General features: G+C 44.3%; 2 protein-coding genes across 2 annotated transcripts in view; one reads left to right on the top strand and one right to left on the bottom strand.

Annotated features, from left to right (window-relative positions):
* Positions 1–6,732: 6,732 nt before the first annotated feature.
* The window catches only part of ZAP70 (zeta chain of T cell receptor associated protein kinase 70), a 31,081-nt gene continuing 13,207 nt past the window's right edge, over positions 6,733–24,606 (bottom strand). The window contains exons 4-13 of the mRNA XM_081177786.1: positions 23,095–23,233; positions 21,159–21,240; positions 18,633–18,673; positions 18,336–18,390; positions 17,700–17,883; positions 15,604–15,810; positions 13,637–13,829; positions 12,227–12,367; positions 8,327–8,439; positions 6,733–7,626 (exon numbers count right to left, since the gene is read on the bottom strand). Of these exons, the coding sequence (XP_081033912.1) occupies positions 7,509–7,626; positions 8,327–8,439; positions 12,227–12,367; positions 13,637–13,829; positions 15,604–15,810; positions 17,700–17,883; positions 18,336–18,390; positions 18,633–18,673; positions 21,159–21,240; positions 23,095–23,233 (1,273 nt within the window). The 3' untranslated portion in view covers positions 6,733–7,508. The remainder of the gene's footprint in view (positions 7,627–8,326; positions 8,440–12,226; positions 12,368–13,636; positions 13,830–15,603; positions 15,811–17,699; positions 17,884–18,335; positions 18,391–18,632; positions 18,674–21,158; positions 21,241–23,094; positions 23,234–24,606) is intronic.
* CCER1 (coiled-coil glutamate rich protein 1) overlaps positions 24,572–24,606 on the top strand; it is a gene marked incomplete at both ends in the record, with an annotated part of 637 nt that continues 602 nt past the window's right edge. The window contains one exon of the mRNA XM_081177514.1: positions 24,572–24,602. Coding sequence (XP_081033640.1) covers positions 24,572–24,602 — 31 coding nt within the window. The remainder of the gene's footprint in view (positions 24,603–24,606) is intronic.

The following is a 24,606-nucleotide window of genomic DNA, read 5'->3' as shown; positions in this document are numbered from 1 at the left end:
CTGAGAGGAAACTTGTTGATTTCTATGGGGAAAGAAATTGGATTCAGTTTGCATCTGAACACTATCAAATTCGTACTTTCTGAAGCAATACAAGAACCAAAAGTGGGCTGCCTTTTGAAATTTGCACTAATCTGAATTTTATCTGAAATTTGCACATATCTGCATTTCCAGAAATGCATATGTTCAGGCAGGGGGAGTGTGTTTTTAAATTAACTTGTTAGTGAAAATAGCATACAAGAACGCATTGTGTTAGGGGAAATCACTTGCACAAAATGGGTACATTTGTCAAAACTGCCTAGAAAAAATGTGAAGAAGTCTCGTGAGAATTCTTAAAAACAGAATTCACTAAATGCTGCAGAAATTTATACTCCCTTGAGAGCAATTAACCTAAATTTGCAGTGTCTGTTCCTTTCAGTTGGTCTGCCCTATGTAAGACAAAACTTGGCTACAACCTGACCAAGTTATCTCTTTCTTTAAAGATTTAATATAAAAATATTTGTACAGCATGGAACCAAAGGAGTGTGTGTGTGTGTGATTTTTATAGACATATATGCACAGAACCGTCCTTGGTTTGCTTCCATAAATGAAAATAATAACATATTTCTGTCAGTCTAACCTGGGGAAAATTACCCTTGGCTATGACCCAACCTAATTATCTCTTTATTTACAGGTTGGTTTGTTTTTTAAAATTCTTATTATTTTCTTAAATGTATAACAAGCAAGTCTGAAGTATTCCAATAATTTGACAAATTAAGAATGAGAAGAAACTGTTGAGCAAGACCAGGTATAAGATAAGGAGATGGAAAAATGCGTAGAAGAAGAAGAAACTTGTAGAAAGTAAGCAATACAACACTATTCCAATAAAAGACCTAAACAGTGAATCAAAAACACTTATTGGATATGCTATATAATGAAATTAAGAAAAAAATTAAAGTGATTTTTCCCAAGGGGCCAGAATCCTTCCTTCTGGGAATAATAGTGAAATCTCAAAAAATTGAAATACTTGGAGATGGCAAAACTGACAGTACTAAACCCAGATTTAGAATCTTTTAAAGTAGACTGGGACCCATTCCTAGTCTATATGAAACATTATTTCCCATACACAAAGACCACAGCAGGGTTCGAAGACCAAGAAAACAGCAGAACATATTAATAAACCTGCTAGAGAGGATGAAATCAGATAAGACATTGAGGACTGGAACCTTAAAATGCAATTGTGTGCAATTTGAGTTAAAAGCATTGATGTTGGGTGAGCGGGAAGTCACTAGTTTGGTTGAATTGGAACAGAACTGTTGAATAGCATAGAAAAAGATAGAGATATTGGTTATGAGTTTGAAATTTAATAGGGAAAATAAGAAATGCATACTAAGAGATTAGATTGGAAAATTTTCAGACAGGACTGGTGGAAGTCAAAAAAATTGAATAAGATTTTAAAGGTATGTTGGAAATGGTGTGTTAAAAAACTAATAAAAATTTATATTAAAAAAACCTGTTGAATAGCAAATGTAACTTTCTATATGGAAAAAGATATATATATATATAACTCATATAATAAAAACCAGCACAAGGCAAAATTGTATTTGGATGGCATTGGTCATTAAACTGGCTGCCCCAAACCCATCAGACAGCTGCAAAGTCCGACAGATCCGCTTTCCCTCTGAGAACCTGGAGTCTGTGGGTCAATTACTCTTATGCGGCTCTAAGTATGGCTTTTAAAAACCGATTTGTAATAGAGTACATAGAAGCCTTGAGCGGTAACTAAGCAGGTAGCTGTTAGCAAGGGAGTTATTTGCGTTAATTTACAGATTGAATATAAACATTTCTGTATAGAACCAAAGGAATATATAGAACAAGAGAGAAAGAACCATCCTTTTGGCATGCAATTATCATAAAAAATAAAATATTTTGATAGGCCTACCTTGAGCAGGACTAATTTCAACCGTGACTTGAGGCATCTATCTCTCTGTTTGCAGATTTAATATAAACGAAGGTACATAACCAAAGCAATGTATATAATGGGGGGTTGGACTAGATGACCTTTGGGAGTCCCTATCCAACTGTACAATCCTGTGAATCGTATGCCATCTTTCGATATTTGTGCCGTGTGAATTTTGGAAGATGGCCGAGTTTCGGTTCGTTCATTGGAAAATGTCAATAGGTAAAGAAAACGACCAAATTATTTATGTATGTGACAACAGCAGCTAAAATATTATATGCACAGGAATGGAAAGAAGAGAAGGTAAATAATAATAATAATAATAATAATAATAATAATAATAATAATAATATAGCGGCTTTTGAAAGCAATGGACTATCAGAAATGGCACAGCTGACCACAAAATTAAGAGATCAAAATGATGAACTTTTCATAGAAGAATGGAAGGCTCTCATGGACTATTTTTTTAAAAAACATTACAGTCAAATGAAATCGCGGGCAGGATTCGAGATGAAAGCAGCGGAAGAAAAATAACTGTAATAGAGAAACTTCTTTTGTAAGAGATAAAGATATAATGCAATAGAAAAGGTTTGAGTAATTGTAGAGGGGAGGAAGTCAATTATGAAATTGCATTTGATTTGAAGGTTATGGTAAAAATGTTTGGGGGGGAAATAATTAAAAGTTATATAGGAAAATGTTGATAGGTCCGCCGCTGAGGGCGAACTGAATTTGATTTCTAGCTCATCCCTATGAGGAGGAAGTCCAACTTACCTGCCAACATTTGGAAGATGAGAACAGGGTTCCTGCAATCTTTCTAAGATGAACCCCCAGTGGGTTGGGGACGTCTAAAGGTCTCAACTCTGTCTGTCTGTCTCCAGTCTAAGAAAAACGGGTGAGCATCTCACAATTATGTGAAGGAGAGAGAGGGAGGGAGGGAGGGAGGGAGGTGGTAAAAAAGGGGCGCAGGTGAAGATCTCATTTCCCTTTTGAACCCAACTCCCCAGATGGAAAGGGGGGGCAGACCGGGTCAAAGTGGTTGATCCACAGGGCAGCAGGTTTATTTCTAAGATCAGAGGGTGGGAAATGAGTCACCGGGGAAGTTGTGTGTGAAAAAGAGAGAGTGCCAATGATCAGATGAGCGAGGCAGCCACGCAGGTTGCAAACTTTCCAACCCAACCTTTGCTCCTGGACCACATGGAATAGGGCGTCCCTATTTTCATTGGCGAAATATTGGAGGTTGCTATAAGGGGGGAAAACTGCCCCCTTTCCCTTATGGGGGACCCAAGAGCCCGTATAGAGTCCTTAGTTCTCTGTCGGAAGGAGAAAAATAACAGAGGCCAACAAGAGAATATTGAGAAGCAAAGCAACTAGTAAGTCTGATCTTTATTAATCTGTTGCTACACGGTCCTCAGACCCCACATGCAGGAGGGAGGAGGAACCCCAAACAATGGTGCTCAAGCCCTTATATAGACTTTTGAAACTGTCCACCCTGGAGCCCAAGACCACCCCCCTAAAACATCATACATACATCACAGAAGGAGGTGGTCTCCAGCAGAAATCTGAGTGTGTTGCTTCTCTCCTGTCTGCCAGGATACCTGATCATGCCTTATCAATTGCCTTTTCTGGGTAGCCTGGCCATTCCTTGAAGGTGGTAAATACTTCCTGAATCTCTTACACATATTTGCTCAGCTTAACAGATACTTGCCAGACTGTATTTGCAGGGAGGTGTAAGCCCCTACAGGCCAAAGGCAATTGGAAAGCTTTTCCCAATTTCTTCCTCCTTGCAGAGAAATATTTGAGGTCAATTTGGGAGAGTCAAAATGGCTTCGGGATTGTTCTCCTGTACTATTTCAGACACGTGGTTTATATGCTTATGTATGTGTTTGCCTTGTACGTTTATGAACTTTTATTTTTTATATATAAAACCTTAGAATTCCTATAACAAGGGTATGCAGATTCCATTCATTCATTCATTCATGGGCATCCTATTTAGCAATGGCTGAATTCAAAACTTTTACGTCACAGGAGTTTCTGGGGGCTTTCCGGAACGGAAAAGTAATTTCTGGGGAAGACAGAGGAGTAGTTTCAGAATGAAATGGAAAAGGAGTGGGGTGGGAGGGGACTTAATACGCACAAATTCCACAAAGTTGCACTGGCTTCTGAAATGGCAGAAAGAGAAACAGGACGTAAGGTGGACATCGAAGTCCCCACTGTCTGTTTGCTGGCGAATCAGATCAAGTGTCCATTGGGTTTTCTCTGGTTTCCTAGGGCGAAAGAGGGGCAAAACTGCTTGGAGCCATGCAACATCTGGAAGTGTGGACAAGTCCTAGATGAGATCGTTGGGCTATTGTTATTATTAATGCTGTTGTTATTATTATATTTATATTTATGTGCCACCCATCTGACTGGGTTGCCGCAGCCACTCTGGGCGGCTCCCAACAAAATATTAAAAATACAATAGAACCTGAGATGGCCATCTGTCATGGGTGATTTAGCTGAGATTCCTGCATTGCAGGGGGTTGGACTAGATGACCACTGGAGTCCCTTCCAACTCTACAGTTCTATGGTAAATAATATTTTTATTATTTATACCCTGCCCATCTGTCAGGCTTCCAGCAAAATATAAAAAAATAATAAAATGTCAAACATTAAAAATACAGGGCTGTCTTCAGGTGTCTTTTAAAAGTTCTATAGGGTTTTTTTTAATCTCCTTGACATCTGACGGGAGGATGTTCCACAGGGAAGGCACCACCACCGAGAAGGCCCTCTGTCTGGTTCCCTGTAACCTCACTTCTCGCAGTGAGGGAAACACCAGAAGGCCCTCGGAGCTGGACCTCAGTGTCTGGGCTGAGTGATGGGGGCGGAGTCGCTGCTTCAGGTATACAGGGCTGAGGCTGTTTACGACTTTGAATTGTGCTCGGAAATGTACTGAGAGTCAATGTAGGACCATTGTTATATGGCCCCAACAGCCGCTCCCAGTCACCAGTCTGGTTGCAGCATTCTGGATTATTGCGGTCCTGAGCCTTTTATAATGCATTTGCGGATGTTATTTTCCACAATGTATTAATTTTTGTGCGGATATTCCCCTAATATGCCATTTCTGTCAATGGTGGTGTGTTAGCAAGCCACGGTGCAAAATTTAGATACCTGTGAATTTTGAAAGATCGGCGTGTTTTGGGTCTCAGATTGCTTGCAAAACTGCAAATTCGACAGATTTCTCTTTGGATATGAACTGAATCAATCTCCTCCCCCCCCCCCATCCCTAGACTGGCAACTTATTCAGATTTGCCTTTTTAAAAGACCTTTTTGGCTGTGGTCCTTCCTTTGCAGGGGGGTTGGACTAGATGACCCTTGGCGTGCCTTCCGAATATGCACATTCTATGATTTATAATGTTCGAGCGTGCTTAAAGGTAAAGGGACCCCTGACCATTAAAATCATAGAATCATAGAGTTGGAAGAGACCACAAGGGCCATCGAGTCCAACCCCCTGCCAAGCAGGAAACACCAGATCCAGTCGTGGCCGACTCTGGATTTGCGACGCTCATCTCGCTTCATTGGCTGAGGGAGCCGGCGTACAGCTTCCAGGTCACGTGGCCAGCAGGACTAAGCCACTTCTGGAAAACCAGAGCAGCGCACATAAACGCCGTTTACCTTCCCGCCGGAGCGGTACCTATTTATCTACTTGCACTTTGACGTGTTTTCGAACTGCTGGGTTGGCAGGAGCAGGGACCAAGCAACGGGAGCTCACCCCGTCGCAGGGATTCGAACTGCCAGCCTTCTGATCAGCAAGTCCTAGGCTCTTGTGGTTTAACCCACAGTGCCACCCGTGTCTCCACGAGCGTTCTTACAAAACCATAAATGAGCATTGCCACAATCGCCACCCCACCCCCGAATTAAACAAACAAGAACATAACTTTACAGTCAGAACCTAAAGCATTCACCTGTAACTAATAATACATCAGATCTCTATCCCTCCAGGGCTGGTCACCTTTTAGCAGAGGACGGCTGCCTGTCCTTTCAGAAGTGTTGTGCTTGCCTCTTACTTTGATCAGAGGTGAGGGCTGGCCGGCCTTCACAGACCCCGCAGGGAGAAAAAAAGGGCCGAGTGACCTCAGCCCCTAAAAAAAACTCCTTGATTAAACATCTTTGAAGATACAAATGAAAAATTAAATATCCAAGAGGTGAGAGAGATCCATAACTATGCACACAAATAATCCTAATGCTTTCATCCTCCTTTATATTTCCTTTAGAGGGTTTTCCTTTGCAGGGTTTCGAAGTGAAGAGATTACTCAATGGACTGGTATAGCTCATTCGGTAGAGTTTGAGGCTCTCAGAGTTGGGGGTTCGAGTCCCATGCTGGGCAAAAAGATTCCTGCATTGCAGAGGGTTGAACTAAATGTTCCTTGGGATCCCTTCCGACCCTACAATTCTGTGGCTATGCAAAGATGGCAAGAATATTAAGAGGTCAAAGTGGTGAACGTTTTATAGAAGAATGGAGTACAATCATATCTCAGGTTACAGCCGCTTCAGGTTGCATTTTTTCGGGTTGCGCACCACGCCGAACCTGGAAGTACCGGAACAGGTTAGTTCAAGGTTTCGGCGCTTGCGCATGCGCAGAAGCGCTAAATCGCGCTTTGCACATGTGCATAAGCGCCGAATCACAACCTGCGTTTGCGCAGACATGGTGCTGCGGTTTGCAAACGCTGCGAGTTGTGAACGTGCTTCCCGCGTGGATCACGTTCGCAACCTGAGTGTCCACTGTATATTTTTTAAAAAGAAAGAAATCGCAGGAAGGATTCAAGATCGGAGCAGCGAAAGTAAAATGATAAAGTAATTGTATTAGACATTTGAGTTTGATTTATAATGCAGTAGAAAAGGGTATAAACAGAAACAATTTGGAAGTGGGGAGTCAATACATGAAACAATGCAACTATTTAAATTGAAGTCCATTTGGAAAAATTAGGAAAGTCAATAAAAAGTACATTATGTATAACAAAACAGATAACTCTTGAACTTGATGGCCTTTGGGGGTCCCTTCCAATGAATTATATTCTATGAAGGCTACTAGCCACAATCTCTAGGCTCTGCCGCCACAATCAGCTATGCTTCTGAACAACAGTTGCCGGAAACTCTTGCGCACGGATCCTGCTTGCATGGTGGCCACTGTGAAAATAGGATGCTGGACTGAATGGGCCATTGGCTTGATCCTGCAGGCTCTCATGTTCATATTCGCTGAGGGAGGGGGAAGGGACAGGGATACCTGGAGCTGCCACTGAATTTGGATCAACAGTGTGCAGTGTACAAGAGGAGGACCGTCAGCAGGGGGCACCAGAGTCAACGAGAGGCAGAGAAGCTGTTCAAGACCAAGGATGAGGGAGGGAGCTGACAGGCAGGAGGGCTGGTTTCACACAAGAAGGCAGGCAGTTGTGGGCCTGGGCGAGAGCAGACTGAGCTTTGTCGCCACCAACTCTGGATTTGCAGCCGCAGAGAAACAGCGCAGCCTGCAAGCCATCCCTTCCCAAAGGCGGAAAGATGTCTTGGCTGCAGAGGGATTTGGGTGGGTGTCCGGAGCTCAATCAGACGTAGTTTTCACTTTTTCCTCTTGCCTTTCCTCTGTCCGGGCAGCGATGCTGTAGTAATAGGTGCGGATGAGTGTCTCCACCGTGGAAAAGTCCGGCCGGTCTTCCCACCTGGGAAGGGAGGGAAACGGAAGGGAGAAAATTAAGCGGGGGAATCTGCATATTTGTCAACGAGATTTGAAGGTTGCAAAAGGGGCCGGCGTCCTGGAGGCTCATACTTGCACTGGCCTATCCCAACCCTGCAGCAGGGAGTTCCGCAACTTAACTTTGTTCTGCACGAAGAAGCATTCCCTGTCTCAGATATCAGGTGTGAGTATTTCTTGGTGAAATATACTCAGAGTCGCAAAGTGATTTCATGCTCTTTATTCAGCTCATAGTGGTGAGGAGGAATGAATGAATGTCCCCTCAAAGTATCTGCTTTATATACATTATTTACACAATGGGCTGCACATGATTGGCTAATTCCGGAATTCTACTGTAAGCCAATCAGGTTGTGGATTCGCTTCTATCTGGAGCAGGATTGGGTGGTTCCTGCCAACCAATCATACTGCTGCATTGTTCTAGGACCAATCAGACTGCTGCATTCTGAATCCTATTGTTCTAGGACCAATCAGACTGCTGCAGTTTGGATCCTATTCAACTCAGTACATAACACCTGGCTAACAGAGTGATGTTATGGCAAGGGGAAAGTTGTACTGTAACTTTTGAATAAATGTCTTTTTAACTAAAAGAATCCCAGATATTGGCCTGCCCTCCCTGCATGGTTTTTGAGAGGGCTCGGCTAATTTAGAGCACTGCAGAAGAGTCTTACTTGAAAGTCCAGCACTGCTGCATCAGCTTGTACATCTCCGGGGGGCATTTGGGGGGGCAATCCATCCTCTTCCCTTCCTCGAGGAACGTTATCACCTCCGGTCCTTTCATTTTCTAGTGGAATGGTGGCAGAGAAACTGGTTGACTGGTTTGTCTTAAGAGCAGAGAATAATAGAATCATAGAGCTGGGTCACCTAGTCATAGCTGTCAACTTTCCCCTTTTCTTGCAAGGAATCCCATTCGGAATAAGGGAATTTCCCTTAAAAAAGGGGAAACGTTGACAGCTATACATCTAGTCCAACCCCCTGCAATGCATATGATTAAGAGTCTCGTGCTCTAACAACAACAACAACAACAACAACAACAACAACAACAACAACAACAACAACAACAACAACAACAACAACTGCATGGTAAATAATAAATATAATAATATATATATATATATATATATATATATATATATATATATATATATGCAGGTTTTGGTGTCTTCGGGTGTCTTCCCGTGTAAGAGTTGGGGTGTCTAGGCGACGTTTCGACGAGGTCTCACTCGTCATCTTCAGGCTGGTGCTTTCGGCTTCTTGTTACTGGAACAGAGCAGGATCTCAGTGTTTGAGTTCCTATAAATACTGTTGAGGGGGTGTGGTGTATATCCTCCAACGTTCTGGGCAGAGAGGAAGTTCCCAGGTTAGTGTGCCTTTTCTTCTTTTGTTCATTAATTACTTGAGGGATATCTTGAGTGATTTCTTGAGTGATATTCTGAGTACCACTTAGGAGGTACTCTCCAAAGGTTTCAACTTTGCAGTCGCCCCGAGACGCATCCCCACGGAAAACATCATATGCGGAGTCGAAGCTAGCCTAACCAAAATCAACCCAGATGAAGCCAATAAAATCAGACTTGAAGTCACCAACATCCTCTGCTCCAGCAAACCACCCAGAAGCAATTTACACAAAGAAGAACAGAAAGCACTCACCAACCTGAGGAAAGACAACAACATAATCATTCTCCCAGCAGACAAAGGTAATGCCACGGTTGTCATGAACACATCGGACTACCAAGCAAAACTATCAAATCTACTCCAAGACCCTACCTACCAACCTATAAAAACAGATCCCACCACCTATCTGGAAAAAACCACCAAATCCAAAATAAAAGCCTCTCCTATCAGTGAAGAAATTCAGCTAAGAATCATCCCCAGAGAAAAATCATCCAGATGCCCCAAACTCTACGGTCTCCCCAAGATACACAAAGAAGGAACACCACTCAGACCAATAGTCAGCTCCATAGGCTCACCTCTACAAAATCTCGCTAAATTTCTCGCTAAGCAACTTCAGCCCTATGCAGAATCTATCGCTTCACACGTTACAAACTCCTTCCAGTTCATAGAAACAATAAAGAAGCAAAACCTACATCCCGATGACCTACTTGTGAGCTTCGATGTTGTATCTCTCTTCACACAAGTGCCCATTAATGAAGCCTTGACAGCCATTCAAAACAAATACAATCCCCCCGAATACATCTTGGACCTGACCAACCACTGCCTAACCAACACGTACTTCATCCACAATGGACAAAGATACAAACAGATTGAAGGAGCACCTATGGGATCACCCCTCTCACCGGTCATCGCAAATCTGTACATGGAACACTTTGAAACCAATGCTTTAGACAAGTCAGAACACAAACCCAAACTTTGGCTCAGATATGTTGACGACACCTTTGTAATTTGGCCACACGGGAAGGAAAAACTAGATAGCTTCCTCACACATCTCAACAGCCTACACCCCAAAATACAATTCACTATGGAAATAGAAGCCAACAACCAACTTCCCTTCCTTGACGTCCTAATCTACAAAAAACCTGATGGCTCCCTAGGACACACTATCTACCGGAAAAAAACACACACCAACCGCTACTTACATGCACAATCACACCACCACCCTGCACAAATAAACTCCGTAGCCAAGACTCTCATCTCCAGAACCAAACGCCTGGCTGACAAAGACCACTTGACAACTGAGTTACAGAATCTCTCAAATGTGTTAATCGCCAACGGATACCAGCAAAACAGGGTTACGAAGCTAATCCAAAAAGAAACACCCCCCAAAAACCAAGACACAGAAGAAAACAATGGCATGGCCCTCCTTCCTTATATCAAGGGCACTACAGATAAAATTAGCAAAATCCTCCATAAACACAATATCAAAACAGCCTTTTGCACCAACCAAAAAATAGCCAATATCCTCAGAAACCCCAAAGATAAAATCCAGTTAGAAAACCAAGGGGTCTATGAAATACCCTGCAAAGTCTGCCCAGCCACGTACATTGGACAAACAAACAGACGAATAAATGCACGTATCGCAGAACACAAGAATGCCGTCAAAAAAGAAGAAAAAACTTCCTCTCTTTACCAACACATGAAAGAAACAGGACACGAAATTAATTTTGCAGATTCCAAATTGCTCTTTAACATGGAACATCACCACAAGAGAATAATCATGGAAGCCATCGAAATAGAGAAACACCCTCACAACATGAACAAGCGTGACGATACGTCCCGCCTGCCAGACATCTGGAAAATAGCCCTCCCCACAAAAACCGACACCAGAACCAGAGGCACACAGAACGCCATCTCCAATCAACCACACCAGACCCAAACCCAGACCCTCTCCACAGATAAATTACAGACACCATCCAGTAGCCAAACCATAGTGGCACCTCCGGATGCTGCACCCCCCTGCAATCCCTACACAGATCTGGCTGGCACAGGGCACAAAACCACAGCTCACCCCTATACACGAAGCCAAGCCAGAGCACAACTAAATGCAGTACAGCCATCTTCTCAGAAAAACTCTTCACAAGCTCAAGAGGTCAAGACACGAAAGCTTTAGCAACTAATCCACACCTAATGACCCTCCTAAGTGGTACTCAGAATATCACTCAAGAAATCACTCAAGATATCCCTCAAGTAATTAATGAACAAAAGAAGAAAAGGCACACTAACCTGGGAACTTCCTCTCTGCCCAGAACGTTGGAGGATATACACCACACCCCCTCAACAGTATTTATAGGAACTCATACACTGAGATCCTGCTCTGTTCCAGTAACAAGAAGCCGAAAGCACCAGCCTGAAGATGACGAGTGAGACCTCGTCGAAACGTCGCCTAGACACCCCAACTCTTACACGGGAAGACACCCGAAGACACCAAAACCTGCATTCCTGTACCCGTGAAAATCTACGAAAGCATATATATATATATATATATATATAAAATTAAATAAGAATAAACATATAGGTAGATAGATTCTTGGGACGCAGGTGGCGCTGTGGGTTAAACCACAGAGCCTAGGTAGGGCTTGCCGATCAGAAGGTCGGCGGTTCGAATCCCTGCAATGATTCGAGTGAGCTCCCGTTGCTCGGTCCCTGCTCCTGCCAACCTAGCAGTTCGAAAGCACATCAAAGTGCAAGTAGATAAATAGGTACCACTCCGGCGGGAAGGTAAATGGTGTTTCCGTGCGCTGCTCTGGTTCGCCAGATGACCAGGAAGCTGTACGCCAGCTCCCTTGGCCAGTAAAGCGAGATGAGCACCGCAACCCCAGAGTCTTCAGCGACTGGACCTAACGGTCAGGGGTCCCTTTACCTTTACTTTAGATAGATTCTTATGGACAGATAGATGGATTCTTGTGGAATCATAGAGCTGTAGAGTTGGAAGGGACCCCCGAGGGTCATCTAGTCCAACCCCCTGTGGTGCAGAAGAATGCAGTCCCCCGTCCAATTAGAAACCAAAGCAGACTCTGCTTCATTTGCAAATGTGCTAGCAGTTTTTATATAAGGTGAGCCTGGTGGAATGTTGCAGGGTGTGGGGCTCCCGAGATACTCAGCCTAGGGGTGTTCACCTTGTAGGGTTTCTGTCCGTAGCTAAACGCCTCCCACATTGTGACGCCGTAACTCCAGACGTCACTCTTGCTGGAGAACTTTCGGAAGAGGATGCACTCTGGGGCGTACCACTTCAATGGCCACTTCCCTGTTGTCTTGGCCTGCATTGGAAGGCACAGAAGAGGGGCAGTGAAGAATCACCAAGTAATGTGCGTGATGCAGAAGGAGAAGACTTGGGTGGACGACTCGCTCTCCCCAAGCAGGCCCCACCTTAGCCCAGCATGCTCTCCTCACAGGGGCCAACCGAAGGCTTCCTCCCTCCTTTGTTAACCGTCATTCTAAGGTAGACTGCCTCTGCCCATGGAAGCTCTATTTAGCAGTCGTAAGAAACTCAGAGGAACCTGGCTGCTGGATCCACTCCACCCTCCTATCTTCATGGCGTCTGACAATATGCCCTGACCTCTGAATGCAACGGCAGCAACTCTCCCCAGCTGTGATTCCCAACAGCTCAGATCCAGAAGTAAGTCATTAGAAATTCATTTCAATGGGCAAGACCTGTTTTTTATTCCATTTCTATCCCAGATTTCTTCCCGGGAACTCAAGATGGCATGCATGACTCTCCTTTGGCCCATTTTTATTATTCTGAGGAAAATTAAGAGACTGTGGCTCACCCCAAAGTCGCCAGGTGAGCCTGACTGAGGGCTTGAACCCTGTTCGCTCAGGTCCTAGTTCATAACACCATCATCACCACCATCACCACCAACAACAACTTATTGCTTACACTTTAACCATGCTGTAGATGGAGTCACCTCAATATAGTCAAATGCCTTCTTGTTTTCTCAGGATCTAGTTGAGCAGTCTCTGTCCCCCTCCCTTAGATATCTCTAGGGCTGGACGATATATCAATATATCGTCCAAAACTAGTTTGAAGTCCATATTGTGATATTGATTTCATAGTTTTTGACCCGGCAATAAATATATCTCGAATCATGATGTGTGTTATATATATCATCCAAAGCCAGTTTCAGGTCCATATCATGATATTGGTTCCATAATTCTTGACCTGGTGATATATTGCAAATCATGGTGTGTGTGTGTGTGTGTGTGTGTGTGTGTGTGTTCTGCAAAAATCACAATGTGGGGGAAACAGTGAAGCCAGCCAATGCCTCTACATAGCTCCATCCTTATTTCAGACATTGAGATATATCAGTATATCTTGGTATTTAGCTCATGATATATCACAAATTTGAAAACCAGCTCCTTCCTTATTTCAGACATCGTGATATATCCGTGTATGACAATGTTTAGCTGGTGATATATCACAGTGTTGAAAACCAGATATCGCCCAGCCCTAATCTAAACCATTCTTGCATCCCAGCAGATCACTCTCTGACCTTCAATGGATCCCTAACCCGTTTTTCATTTCTCACCAGATAGTAACTGTCATCAGCGGCCAGAGCTTTGGACAGCCCAAAATCACTGATCTTGGCGTAGTGTTGGTTGACCAGCAGAACATTCCGGGCAGCCAGGTCTCGGTGGACAAAGTTCTTCTCTTCCAAATATTTCATGCCAATGGCCACCTGGTGCATCAACTCGACCACATTATTCACGGGGACTTCATCCCTGGGGGGGGGGGGGAGAAAGTTCTTCCACGGTTAAGGCGTTGACTTAATGAGGGTTGCTGAGCTGGAGAACACAATTGCTTTAGAACAGGGAAGAGGAAACTTGTGTGTGTGTGTGTGTGTTTAAGATATTAAACAATAAAATCCAAACTCATGTATGAAAGAATGATAAAAATCAACATATCAAGAGAATAAGAAAAGAGAAAAAGCAAGACGGGGGGGGGGGAGATAGAGATAGAATAAACTTACCTCCACAACCCTCTCTGTCAATTGTTAGTACTACCATTATTATATTATTTAATATAAACACTCCATGAAAATTTCTGGCTAAATCCTGTTTAGAGTAACAGTTTAAATTCATGGAAAAATATTCATAGATGTTAAGCATCTTTATGTTTTTGATCTGTGTAAAATGAGACACAAATCTGGCTTCTGGAATACCATTCAGAAGGTGTTGGGGGGGGGAGAGAATGTTGTTCCATGTACATCTTACAGATAAATGTGTACTGTATATTTGGATTTTTAATTTATTTATATCTTGCCCCTCATACGTGTTCTCAAAGTGGATCACAACCATTTAAAGCACAATACAAAATGAAAACTGTGAAGAAGGGAAAAAAAGAAAATTTCTGGCTGGAATTAAAATTACAGTTTTCATACTATTCTGCTAAATGGCATTTTGTTACATTTCCGTCCCAGGCCCAGCCTTCCTCTTTTGTCACTCAAAAAGTCCAAAATGGAGAAAGTTTCTTAGCCTGAGGACTTCCAAGGAGGTCTTACTTGCATTTTGTTTGGTAGAATCAGAATTGGGAGGGACCCTGAGGGTCATCTAGTCCAACCCCTCAGGGTCCCTTCCAGCTCGACAATTCTATGACCTCAGTGTCAGGAGCTCGTCCTACTCTCGAGTAGGACCCTAGGAGAGACACATGCCCGACTGGCATGTTCTCTCCCTCCTGGTCGATTGTTAGGGAGCTTCAAAAAGCTTTCTTCTGCCCGAACATCACAGAGACCGATGCCAACGGACACTGGCACACTTAGGGATCCGCAGAGTTTGCGCAGTTCACGCAACAAAACTCAGTAGCATTTGGCTAATCTATGTGTATTTACATATAAACACACACGGAGCACTGCAACAAGGCTCCCTCTTCTCTCTAGCATCAAACATCCTGTCTCCGTCACTTCCCACTCTGGAATCAAAACATACACCATCATGTGATAGACACCAATCCCATGACTGCAGCCAGGGAGCAGGAATTCTAACATTCAGAAGGTGGTGAACTCTCCTTCATTGGAGGTTTCTGAACAGGGGCTGGGGGCCCCACCTGTCAGGGATTCCTGAGCTGTGAGTTCTGCATTGCAGAAGGTGTCCCTCCCAGCCCTACAATTCTAGGCTTCTATGGTTAGTGGTATCCCGTGGCTCAGATCTCTCAGGAGCCAAGCGTTCTATAGTGTGATCCCAATATCGTAAAACTCCCTCCCAGCTGAGATGAGACAGGCCCCTCCCTTGCTGAACTTGACAAAGACATTTCTATTCCAGAAAGGGGGTCGGACTGGATGACCCTCAGGGTCCCTTCCAAACCTACAATTCTAAAGGAAGTCGCATTAGGCCTATTTGTAGCCCCTTTAATCAACGGGTGAATTGCTTCATCGATCTGCCACCCGCTTTCTGACCTTCTTTGGAGAAGAAGAGTTGTCCATAAACCTTGGAAATAAAGAGCTGGATTTGCAGTTCCGCCCGGGACCTGCAGATCCAATCTGCAGCGGGATCGACTCACTTCTTAGAGGAGAGGAATCTGTTGAGGGACCCTCCGGAGGCCATCTCCATCACCAGCATGAGTGCCTCTGCCTCGCAGACGCCGATCATGCGGACGATGTGAGGGTTGTCCAGCTGGTGCATGAGCTGCGCTTCCTTCATCATGTCGTCCCTCTCGGCTTTCTCGTTCCCGCTTTTCAGGATCTTGATGGCCACGTCGATGTGCTTCCTAGGGAGGAGGGGAGCAGAGGTTATGGCCATGGGTGGCAGTTGGCATTGGCCTTTCAGAAGAAGAAGGGAAAGGAGGCTGGGCTCTTAAAGGACTCTTTGGAAGACTATTTGAAAGAGGCATTCCACCCAAACTAGAATAATAATAATAATAATAATAATAATAATAATAATAATAATAATAATTTATTTGTTTGTTTATTTATTTATTTATTTATACCCCGCCCATCTGGCTGGGTTTCCCCAGCCACTCTGGGCGGCTTCCAACAAAATATTAAAATACTGTAATACATCAAACATTAAAAGCTTCCCTAAACAGGGCTGCCTTCAGATGTCTTCTAAAAGTCTGGTAGTTGTTGTTCTCTTTGACATCTGGTGGGAGGGTGTTCCACAGGGCGGATGCCACCACCAAGAAGGCCCTCTGCCTTGTTTCCTGTAACCTCACTTCTCACAATGAGGGAACCGCTAGAAGACCCTCAGAGCTGGACCTCTGTGTCTGGGCAGAACGATGGGGGGGGGGAGGCGCTCCTTCAGGTATACTGGGCTGAGGCTGTTTTGGGCTTCAAAGATCAGCACCAACACTTTGAATTGTGCTCGGAAATGTACTGGGAGCCAAAGTAGGTCTTTCAAGACCGGTGTTATGGGTCTCGGCAGCCGCTCCCAGTCTCCAGTCTAGCTGCCGCATTCTGGATTAGTTGTAGTTTCTGGGTCACCTTCAAAGGTAGCCCCACGTAGAGCGCATTGCAGTAGTCCAAGCGGGAGATAACCACTCTGGTGAGACAGTCTGCAGGCAGGGAGGGTCTCAGATGGAGCTGGTAGACAGCTGCCCTGGATGCAGAATTGACCTGCACCTCCATGGACAGCTGTGAGTCCAAAATGACCCCCAGGCTGCACACCTGGTCCTTTAGGGTCACAATGACCAGGGAGTCCCCCACACCTGCCTGCCCCCTGTCCCCTGTGATAGGAATTTTGAGGTCTTAGATATATGGTAATGTTCATAACTGCACGTACATAGACCAGCACAGGAAGACCGACCTGAAGCCATTTTATTCCTAAACTGAGCAAATGTTTTCTCTGCAAGGTCAAAGTGGAAAAGCCTCCCCATCGTCTTTTCCTTCACAAATCCTGTCTTAAGGGTATGTCTGTGTTTGAATAGGGTGAGCCTGTGACCTGGCTCAGGAACTAAGTATTTATCACTACAAAAGGCTCCCCAGGCAATCCAATCAAGTAACCTGCCAGACAGGAGATAAACAGGAGAACAACAATATTAAAATTTCTGTTTTAGACCGCCTTTTTTGTGATGTAGGTATGATGTATCTGAGGGGTGGTCTTAGGTTACACCCCTTCTGTGATGTATGTATGATGTTTCTGGGGGTGGTATTGGACTCCAGGGGGGGCAATATAAAATGTCTATATAAGGGTGGACACACCTTGGTTCGGGGTCCTCCTCCTCTCCTTCGGGTGAGTGAGGACCCTGTTGCAACAGATCAATAAAGATCAAGCTTACGAGCTGCTTTGCTTCTCAATATTCTCTCCTACCAATAGGGAACCTATGTAAGGACTCTATATGGGCTCTTGGATACCCCATAAGGGGGAAAGGGCAGATTTTGTTTACAACACCCCCAAAAACAGTACTTATCTCTTGTTGAGATTCAGCCTCAATCCATTATATGGCAGCATCCATTTTAAAATGGGGGTGGGGGGTTGTTAGCCCCATGAGGACTGGAATCTTACTTTGAGCCCCAGTTCTGCATATAACACCAACCCCCAGCATCTCCCGGTGCAGTTGGGACGATCCCTGCCTGACTCTCTGGAGAGCTGCTGCCAGTCAGTGCAGGCAATGCTGAGGTAGCCGGATCATTGCTCTCGCTCACCATGAGGCAAACTTACTTCTTCATCTTGTAAACTCCTTTCCGGACGGAGCCAAAATTGCCTGCTCCCAGCTCCATGTCCTCAACAATCAGGTTGTTCCTCTTCAAGAATAGCTTCTTCTCCTTCAGCTCCTCGGGGTCGCTGTAAGGGCTTTCGTAGCAGGACGTGTCCATGGGCAGGATCCGGCCCTTTTTCCCACGGCCTGCGCCCATCCCCAAGAGATTTTTTAAAAAATGAATTTTATAATTTTCATAGTCACATAAACAAAGCAAAGCGTTAAATTAAATTGAACGTTGACTTCCCTTCCTCCCCTTCCCGGATGGTCACCAGATTCTGTGTACAGATCTGTAGGCACAGACCATCCCCTGACCCAAGCTAGTTCGTTAAGAAAATCCCCAAACTCGGTTCCAGGAGTGACTCTGGGTCATCTCTCTATGGTAGCTTATCTTAAGTTTTAAGTGTCTATATGCTTATCACATTTATAAATTTTAAATTTATTTTTGTACATTGTTTTAAATGTTTGTTTTCCTTCTGGGATTGTACCCCTAAGTGTGTTTTATAAGATGGTCTCCGACCGTAATAAATTATCTATCTATCTATAAAAACACAACAATTCGCCTTGGGGTGCTGGTTTATTCCCTTGCCTTTACTCACCAATGGGGTCAGGTGTGTAACCATCGGAGTTTTGTGATACGAGTCTCCGTTGAGCCTGGCAAGGAAACATAGAATCACAGAATTGCAGAGTTTGACCCTGGGGCCATCTACTCCACCCCTTGAAGGTGCAGGATTCGCTTCCGTGCAGAGATCGGTTCAATGGGATTTCCCTGGCCGCTGATGGAAGCCACGGCTGATCTCTCACCCAGGACCTGGGTCCCCTGGTCCTTAAACCGACCCTGAAAGGCAGTACCCGACTGCGACAATTTGAGAGGAAGCAAAGAAAGAGATACTTACGAATGCAGACGGGTGAGCCGGTGGGGCAGGTGTCGCAGTTTCTGGAAACAGGAGGAAAGAGTTTGCTTAGGTGACATCTGCAAACGACAAGCTCTCCCATGCACAAACAAACAGAGCCAAGTTTCCAGACCTCATGAACCTTGCTTGGAAGGAACTAGGTGGAAAGAAGATACAGTCCGACCAAGGAAGAGTGGCAGATAAAATTAATGGACTATGCCGAAATGGCAAAACATACGGGAAGAATTAGAAACCAGGGAGAAGTAACTTTTAATAAAGAATGGAGAGAGTATCTATTGGAAAAACTATTGGGGGAAAACTAAACTCATTAGTAGAACTTGTAGTAAAAAATTGGAAATAAGGATTTAGTAAAAAAATTGAATTATCTAGGCTTTTACGGTATATATTGTATACGTTTGGATTATCAATGTATTTGGATGGCTTTGTATGATTTTACTGTTTTAACTTACGCCAATAAAGGCTAGTTACAAGCAGGCCTGTCTTACCCATAGAGGCTAGTGGCGCGGGGCACCAGGCGCCAAGTTCTGGAGGGCGTCAGGCGAGAGTCTGGGGAACACCGAACGAGTGTGCTGAGTGAGCGAGGCGGGGTACGCCGCTCCTGCAAAGCGTCGGCTCGGTTTTTTCCCCTTTAGCCTGCAGGTGCCGAATTCTGCTGGGTGCCAGAAAGCTAAAAGGGGAAAAAATGAGCCGGCGCTCTGCGGGAGCGGCGCACACGCCCTCGCTCGCTCGACGCAGGCCTGCTTGCTCGGTGTGCTGCCTGCTGTGGCCATCGTGGCACGAAGCGGCCAGCGGAGCCGGGAGGCGCTGCGTCCACCCTCCACCTCTTCCCCACCGGAGGAGCCGCCCTCCAGCCACTGCCCGCCTCCTCCAGCAATAAAAAAAGTTCGGAAACTCTGGGAAAGTAAAAGGCGAAAGATTTATATGATCTGAAGAGAAACCAGATGAAGATGATTGAAGATGATGGAATTTATGGAGCTGGCTGATCTCATCGGGAGAATCCACGACCAGAAAGTAGAGGAAGATCAAGAAGACTGGAAGAAATTTAAAGACTACTTGAATAAATATTGTAATATTAAATATATGCAATCACTTGAAAGAAACAATTAGGCCTAGGATAAAAATAGAATTAAATTTATAAATAAGAAAATGTACGATAAGGAAAGTTATGCAAAATGATTAGGACTGTGATATGGTCTTTTGAAACACTGATATTGGAAACTGCTACATATAATTACTAAGAAATTCAGATGGAAGAGATTTGAGGAAGTCATATACTATGTTTATGAAGATGGATGGTACTTAATTTTAATTAATTAAGTGGTAATAAGTTGTATGCACTTTTTCTTCTTTTTCTTTTATTTTTCTTTTATTTTATTTTTGTATGTCTTTATTATTGTTAATCTTTTCCCTTTTTTACTACGTTCATTTACTGAAAATAATATATATTATTGGAGGGGGGAAACAACTCTGGGAAAGGGGGGTGCCAGGGGGAGCTTTGCACCACAGCACCGGATATCCTTAAGACGGCCCTGGTTACAAGTAAGAATTGGTTATGGGTATTGTTTTGCTTTGCTTCTTAATTGATGCTTGTAAAATTTGAAAAATTCAAACTGCATGTGGTGGCTCTGTAAAAAAATTAAAGAATACTGGAATATCATATATGACGAATTGGGGGGGGAGTTTGAAAGTATCCTTTCCAAAGAAACCGGAGGCCTTTCTTCTTGCCGTTCTAGACAAAGAAATACCAAAAGGCCTAAAGGAAATGTTTCCGTATGCCACTGCGGCCGCAAGGACCCTGATTTCAATGAATTGGAAGGGGGATAAGGTACCATCTAAATCAGAGCGGTTAAATAAAATCCTAGAATATGCTGAGATGGCATAATTGATGAACAGACAGAGAGGCAATTTCAATCAATGCTTTACTCCAAAATGGGACATGTTTAAAAAATATTTACAGAATTACAATCATGGTGTGGCAACTATGGTAGCGTTTGAATGATTTCTGTGTAAATAATATAATATAATGTGGGGAATAAACCAACATGTAAGGTTTAGTTTTTTAAAAAAGACTTTAGGTATATGAAGAACTTTATTGAAATATTAAATTTATTTTAGTATGATCGGTGTTCTAAAAAGGTATGTACATTGGGTGCAGACGGGAAGTCATGTATAAAGATACAAATGTAGAATAATAGAACAGAAGGCGATCGATATTTTATCAAAATGGAAAATTATTACTGCTTTTGTTTTGTTTTTTGTGACCTCTGGTCTTTTCAGTATTCAATGTAAATTCTATGATACGTCACTTTTCGAATTTACCCAATAAAATCAAAACTTGAAAAATAAATAAATAAAAATGAAAAATTCACATATGTTTTTTTTTAAAGAAACTAGTCCCTATTTAACAAAGTCCACTAAACGTTAAAACAAAAACAAAAACCAACAACTCTTGAATTGCACCTGAAAGTAGTTCCAATATTTTCCAGGTGGCAAATATTGGGCTCTCACCTGTTGGCATCTCGGGATTCGGTGTGCTTTCCCTCAAATAATAGATCAGGCCATCCGGTTTCAGTTTGAGATATTCCACGAGCTGCAGTTGGGAAGGGAGGAGAAGGGCATTAGAAGCCCAGAAACAGAAAGAGATTATTATTATTATTATTATTATTATTATTTTTAAAGGCTCAGCTTTGCCTATTCCACATTCTTCTTTTGCTCGAATCCCAAGATCTCCTTGAAGATTGCAAGACAAAATACGGGAGGCGAAATCATAAGCCCAGCTAGGGATAGTCCAGGGGAAGGGTTCCTCCACAATGACAGCAGATTTCATGAATGCAAGGGCCACATTCCTTTCTTGGCAGCCTCTTAGGAGCCGCCTGCCAGCAGTGGGTGGAGCCAGGGAAAGTGGGCGGAGCCACAGGCTATATCTGAGTATAGCAGGATAATTTCTACCCACGCTCAGACTGCTTTGAGGTTTTATTTGCACAACCGAGCAGAATATAACTTTAGGAAATTAACACACAACACCCCACTGTCCTCCATTCACTCCTAGCTAGGAATATACACACCCCTCACTTCCCCCCCTCTGTATCACTTTATTTATATACAATCGAAATTATTTCAATAAAATATAATATTAGACAGAAGTGGCAAAGCAAAGCCGGGGAGGGGTGTGTCCTGGGGAGGTTTCCAAGGTCCGCACACAGTCCTCTTGAGGGCCGCATGGTGATTGATACTTGGCTGTTACCCCTTGCATGTCACTGACGTGCTTCTAAATCCCCTCCAATCCGCAGAGCCGTCAAGAAAACTTCCACTGGCTCTATTGAATCTTATTGCTGTTTTTCCCCAAGTCTCTACATGGCTATTAGTCATGCTGATGAGTGGAAGCTGCAATTAATGGTCCACTTCCATGACACTCCATTGGGTTCCGCTGCCCATCTGGTTTTCTGTTTGTCTCCCTTGATAGCTGCCACACACACTCAGTCCAAATGCCTGGCTTAAAACCGTCTATCAAAAACTTCACTCTTGTGGCTTATCCCCACAACACCTACTCACTATAGGCCCCACTAAAGCAAACAGTCTAATTCGTCAACGTCTAAAAGATATTGAGCATCAGAACAACTTGGCCACTATAAGGAAATTCTGCCCTTGGTACGTTCATTTTCCACCTCTCCATTTTGATTCTCTGGCCCCATATCTGCCCAAACTTATTATCCCAAAATACAGATGTGCTTCTACACTTGCAAGACTGGATGTTTTGCCATCTGCGGTACTTGGGGGTCGATTCCAAAAGATCCCACCTGAGAAACGTTTTTGCACCTGTGGAGATGGTAGCACCGAAACAGCGGCACACGTCCTCCTGACCTGTACTCCCTACAAAGACCTGGGGAACGAGATCCTCACCCCACTCGTACTAACCATCCCAGGGCGCTCAACCACTGCCACAATGACCTTTCTTCTATCAGATCAAAACGAGCAGATAACAGGAAAGGTTGCTAGCAGGCGCCATCAGAATAAGGGCCACTAACTGACAGCTGACTCAGGACTTTAAATTGTGCTCTTATATCAAATTTCCTTTCCTGCGTATACTGTAATGTTTTACTGTTGCTATGGCCATTGGCTAATGCGAATAAAGTTTTATCGAAGTACTCAGTCCAAATGGGTCTGCTTTGGGGGCTCCCCCTCCCTTTAGGTGTCCACCCATCCCATCCCCCAACAAAGGTTGTGCCCCTGGAAACCTTGTGGTTTGCCCTTGTTTGCTGACACCTTCTTGTGTGGCAGTGCCATCTTGCCTTAAAAAAACCAAAAAACTATTGCAGGGGGTTGGGCTAGATGACCCTCAGGGTCCCTCCCAACTCTTCAGTTTGATGATTCTCTTCTTTTCATTGCAATGCAGGCAATCCCAGAAGGAGGAGGGTCTCCAGCCCCACACACTCACACAACCCACCTGCCACAGCGTATCAAACTTGGTTCCGTCATCCACCGAATATTTTCCTGCTTTGTCCTGTCCAATCCGGTAGTGATAAATGGTCTTTCCGTAGACGAGGGACAGAGCGTAAGAGCCCGTCTCCTTTTTCTCTCTCAGCCTGGAGGGAAATGGCATGGAAGTTGTCAGGATCAGTTCTGTTCCTACTAAGGGGCACCTAGTTTTTCTCTAAGGGGCCTGGCAAATGCGTCCATTTTCTGTTTCTCATTCGATCAATCTCAGCTTCCCTATGCAAAGCAGCGTCCCCTGAGATTTTGTCTGATATTTGCACAAATGTGTGTCTTTTTATGGGCAAGTGGCACTGTGGTCTAAACCACTGAGCCTCTTGGGCTTGCTGATTAGAAGGTTGGCGGTTCGAATCCCCGCAACAGGGTGAGCTCCCGTTGCTCAGTCCCTGCTCCTGCCAACCTAGCAGTTTGAAAGCACGTCAAAGTGCAAGTAGATAAATAGGCACCACTCCGGCAGGAAGATAAACGGTGTTTCCGTGCGCTGCTCTGGTTCGCCAGAAGTGGCTTAGTCATGCTGGCCACATGATCCAGAAGCTGTACACTGGCTCCCTCAGCCAATAAAGCAAGATGAGCACAGCAACCCCAGAGTCGTCTGCGACTGGACCTAATGGTTTACAGGCCGAGGGAGCCGGCGTACCGCTTCTGGGTCATGTGGCCAGCATGACTAAACCGCTTCTGGTGAACCAGAGCAGCGCATGGAAATGCCGTTTACCTTCTCACCAGAGTGGTACCTATTTATCTACTTGCACTTTGATGTGCTGCAACAAGAGCTCACCCCGTCGCGGGGATTCAAACCACCGACCTTCTGATCGGCAAGGCCTAGGCTCGGTGGTTTAACCCACAGTGCCACCCGCATCCCTTAAGAGTCATTTAGTCCAACCCAATTGGCTCCATTAGTTACAGGTAGCAATTAACAAGAACCGTAAGCGGTTCTGAAAGCAAAGCAAACTTTGAGTAGCTTCCAACATATATAAAAACATAATAAAACATTGAGCATGAAAAAAACGTCCTTCAGATGTCTTCTAGCGGTTGCCTATTTACTTATCTCCTTGGCTTGGGAGGTCTCATAACTAATACCCTCCAACATTTCTGCAATGAAAATAGGGACGTCCTAAGGAAAAGCGGGATATTCCGGGATCAAATCAGAAACTGGAATGGCTTCTGTAAATCTGGGTCTGTCCCTGGAAAATAGGGACACTTGGAGGGTCTGTTAGTACCGGGCAGAAACTGAACTGCAGCAGAGCCAACAGTGGCAACGCTGGGTCGGAATGGAAGTGGATTCTTTCTGACATCCTTACAGGGAGGTGGGCTTGGCTGAAATGGCCTCGCAGGCCAAATGAGGAGACTGGGGGCTCCTCACCCCTCTTGTGGGACATTAGGACGGCAGTTCCTGGACTCGGCCATTCCAACTCCTTCACCCTGGTTGACAGATGCCCCAAATCTGCAAAGCGAGGCAGATGGGTGC

The sequence above is a fragment of the Podarcis bocagei genome (genome assembly GCF_964188305.1).
Source record: "Podarcis bocagei genome assembly, chromosome: 18".
Taxonomy (NCBI): Eukaryota; Metazoa; Chordata; class Lepidosauria; order Squamata; family Lacertidae; genus Podarcis; species Podarcis bocagei.
The sequence above is the reverse complement of the archived record's forward strand: the minus strand, read 5'-3'. Positions and strand labels throughout refer to the sequence as shown.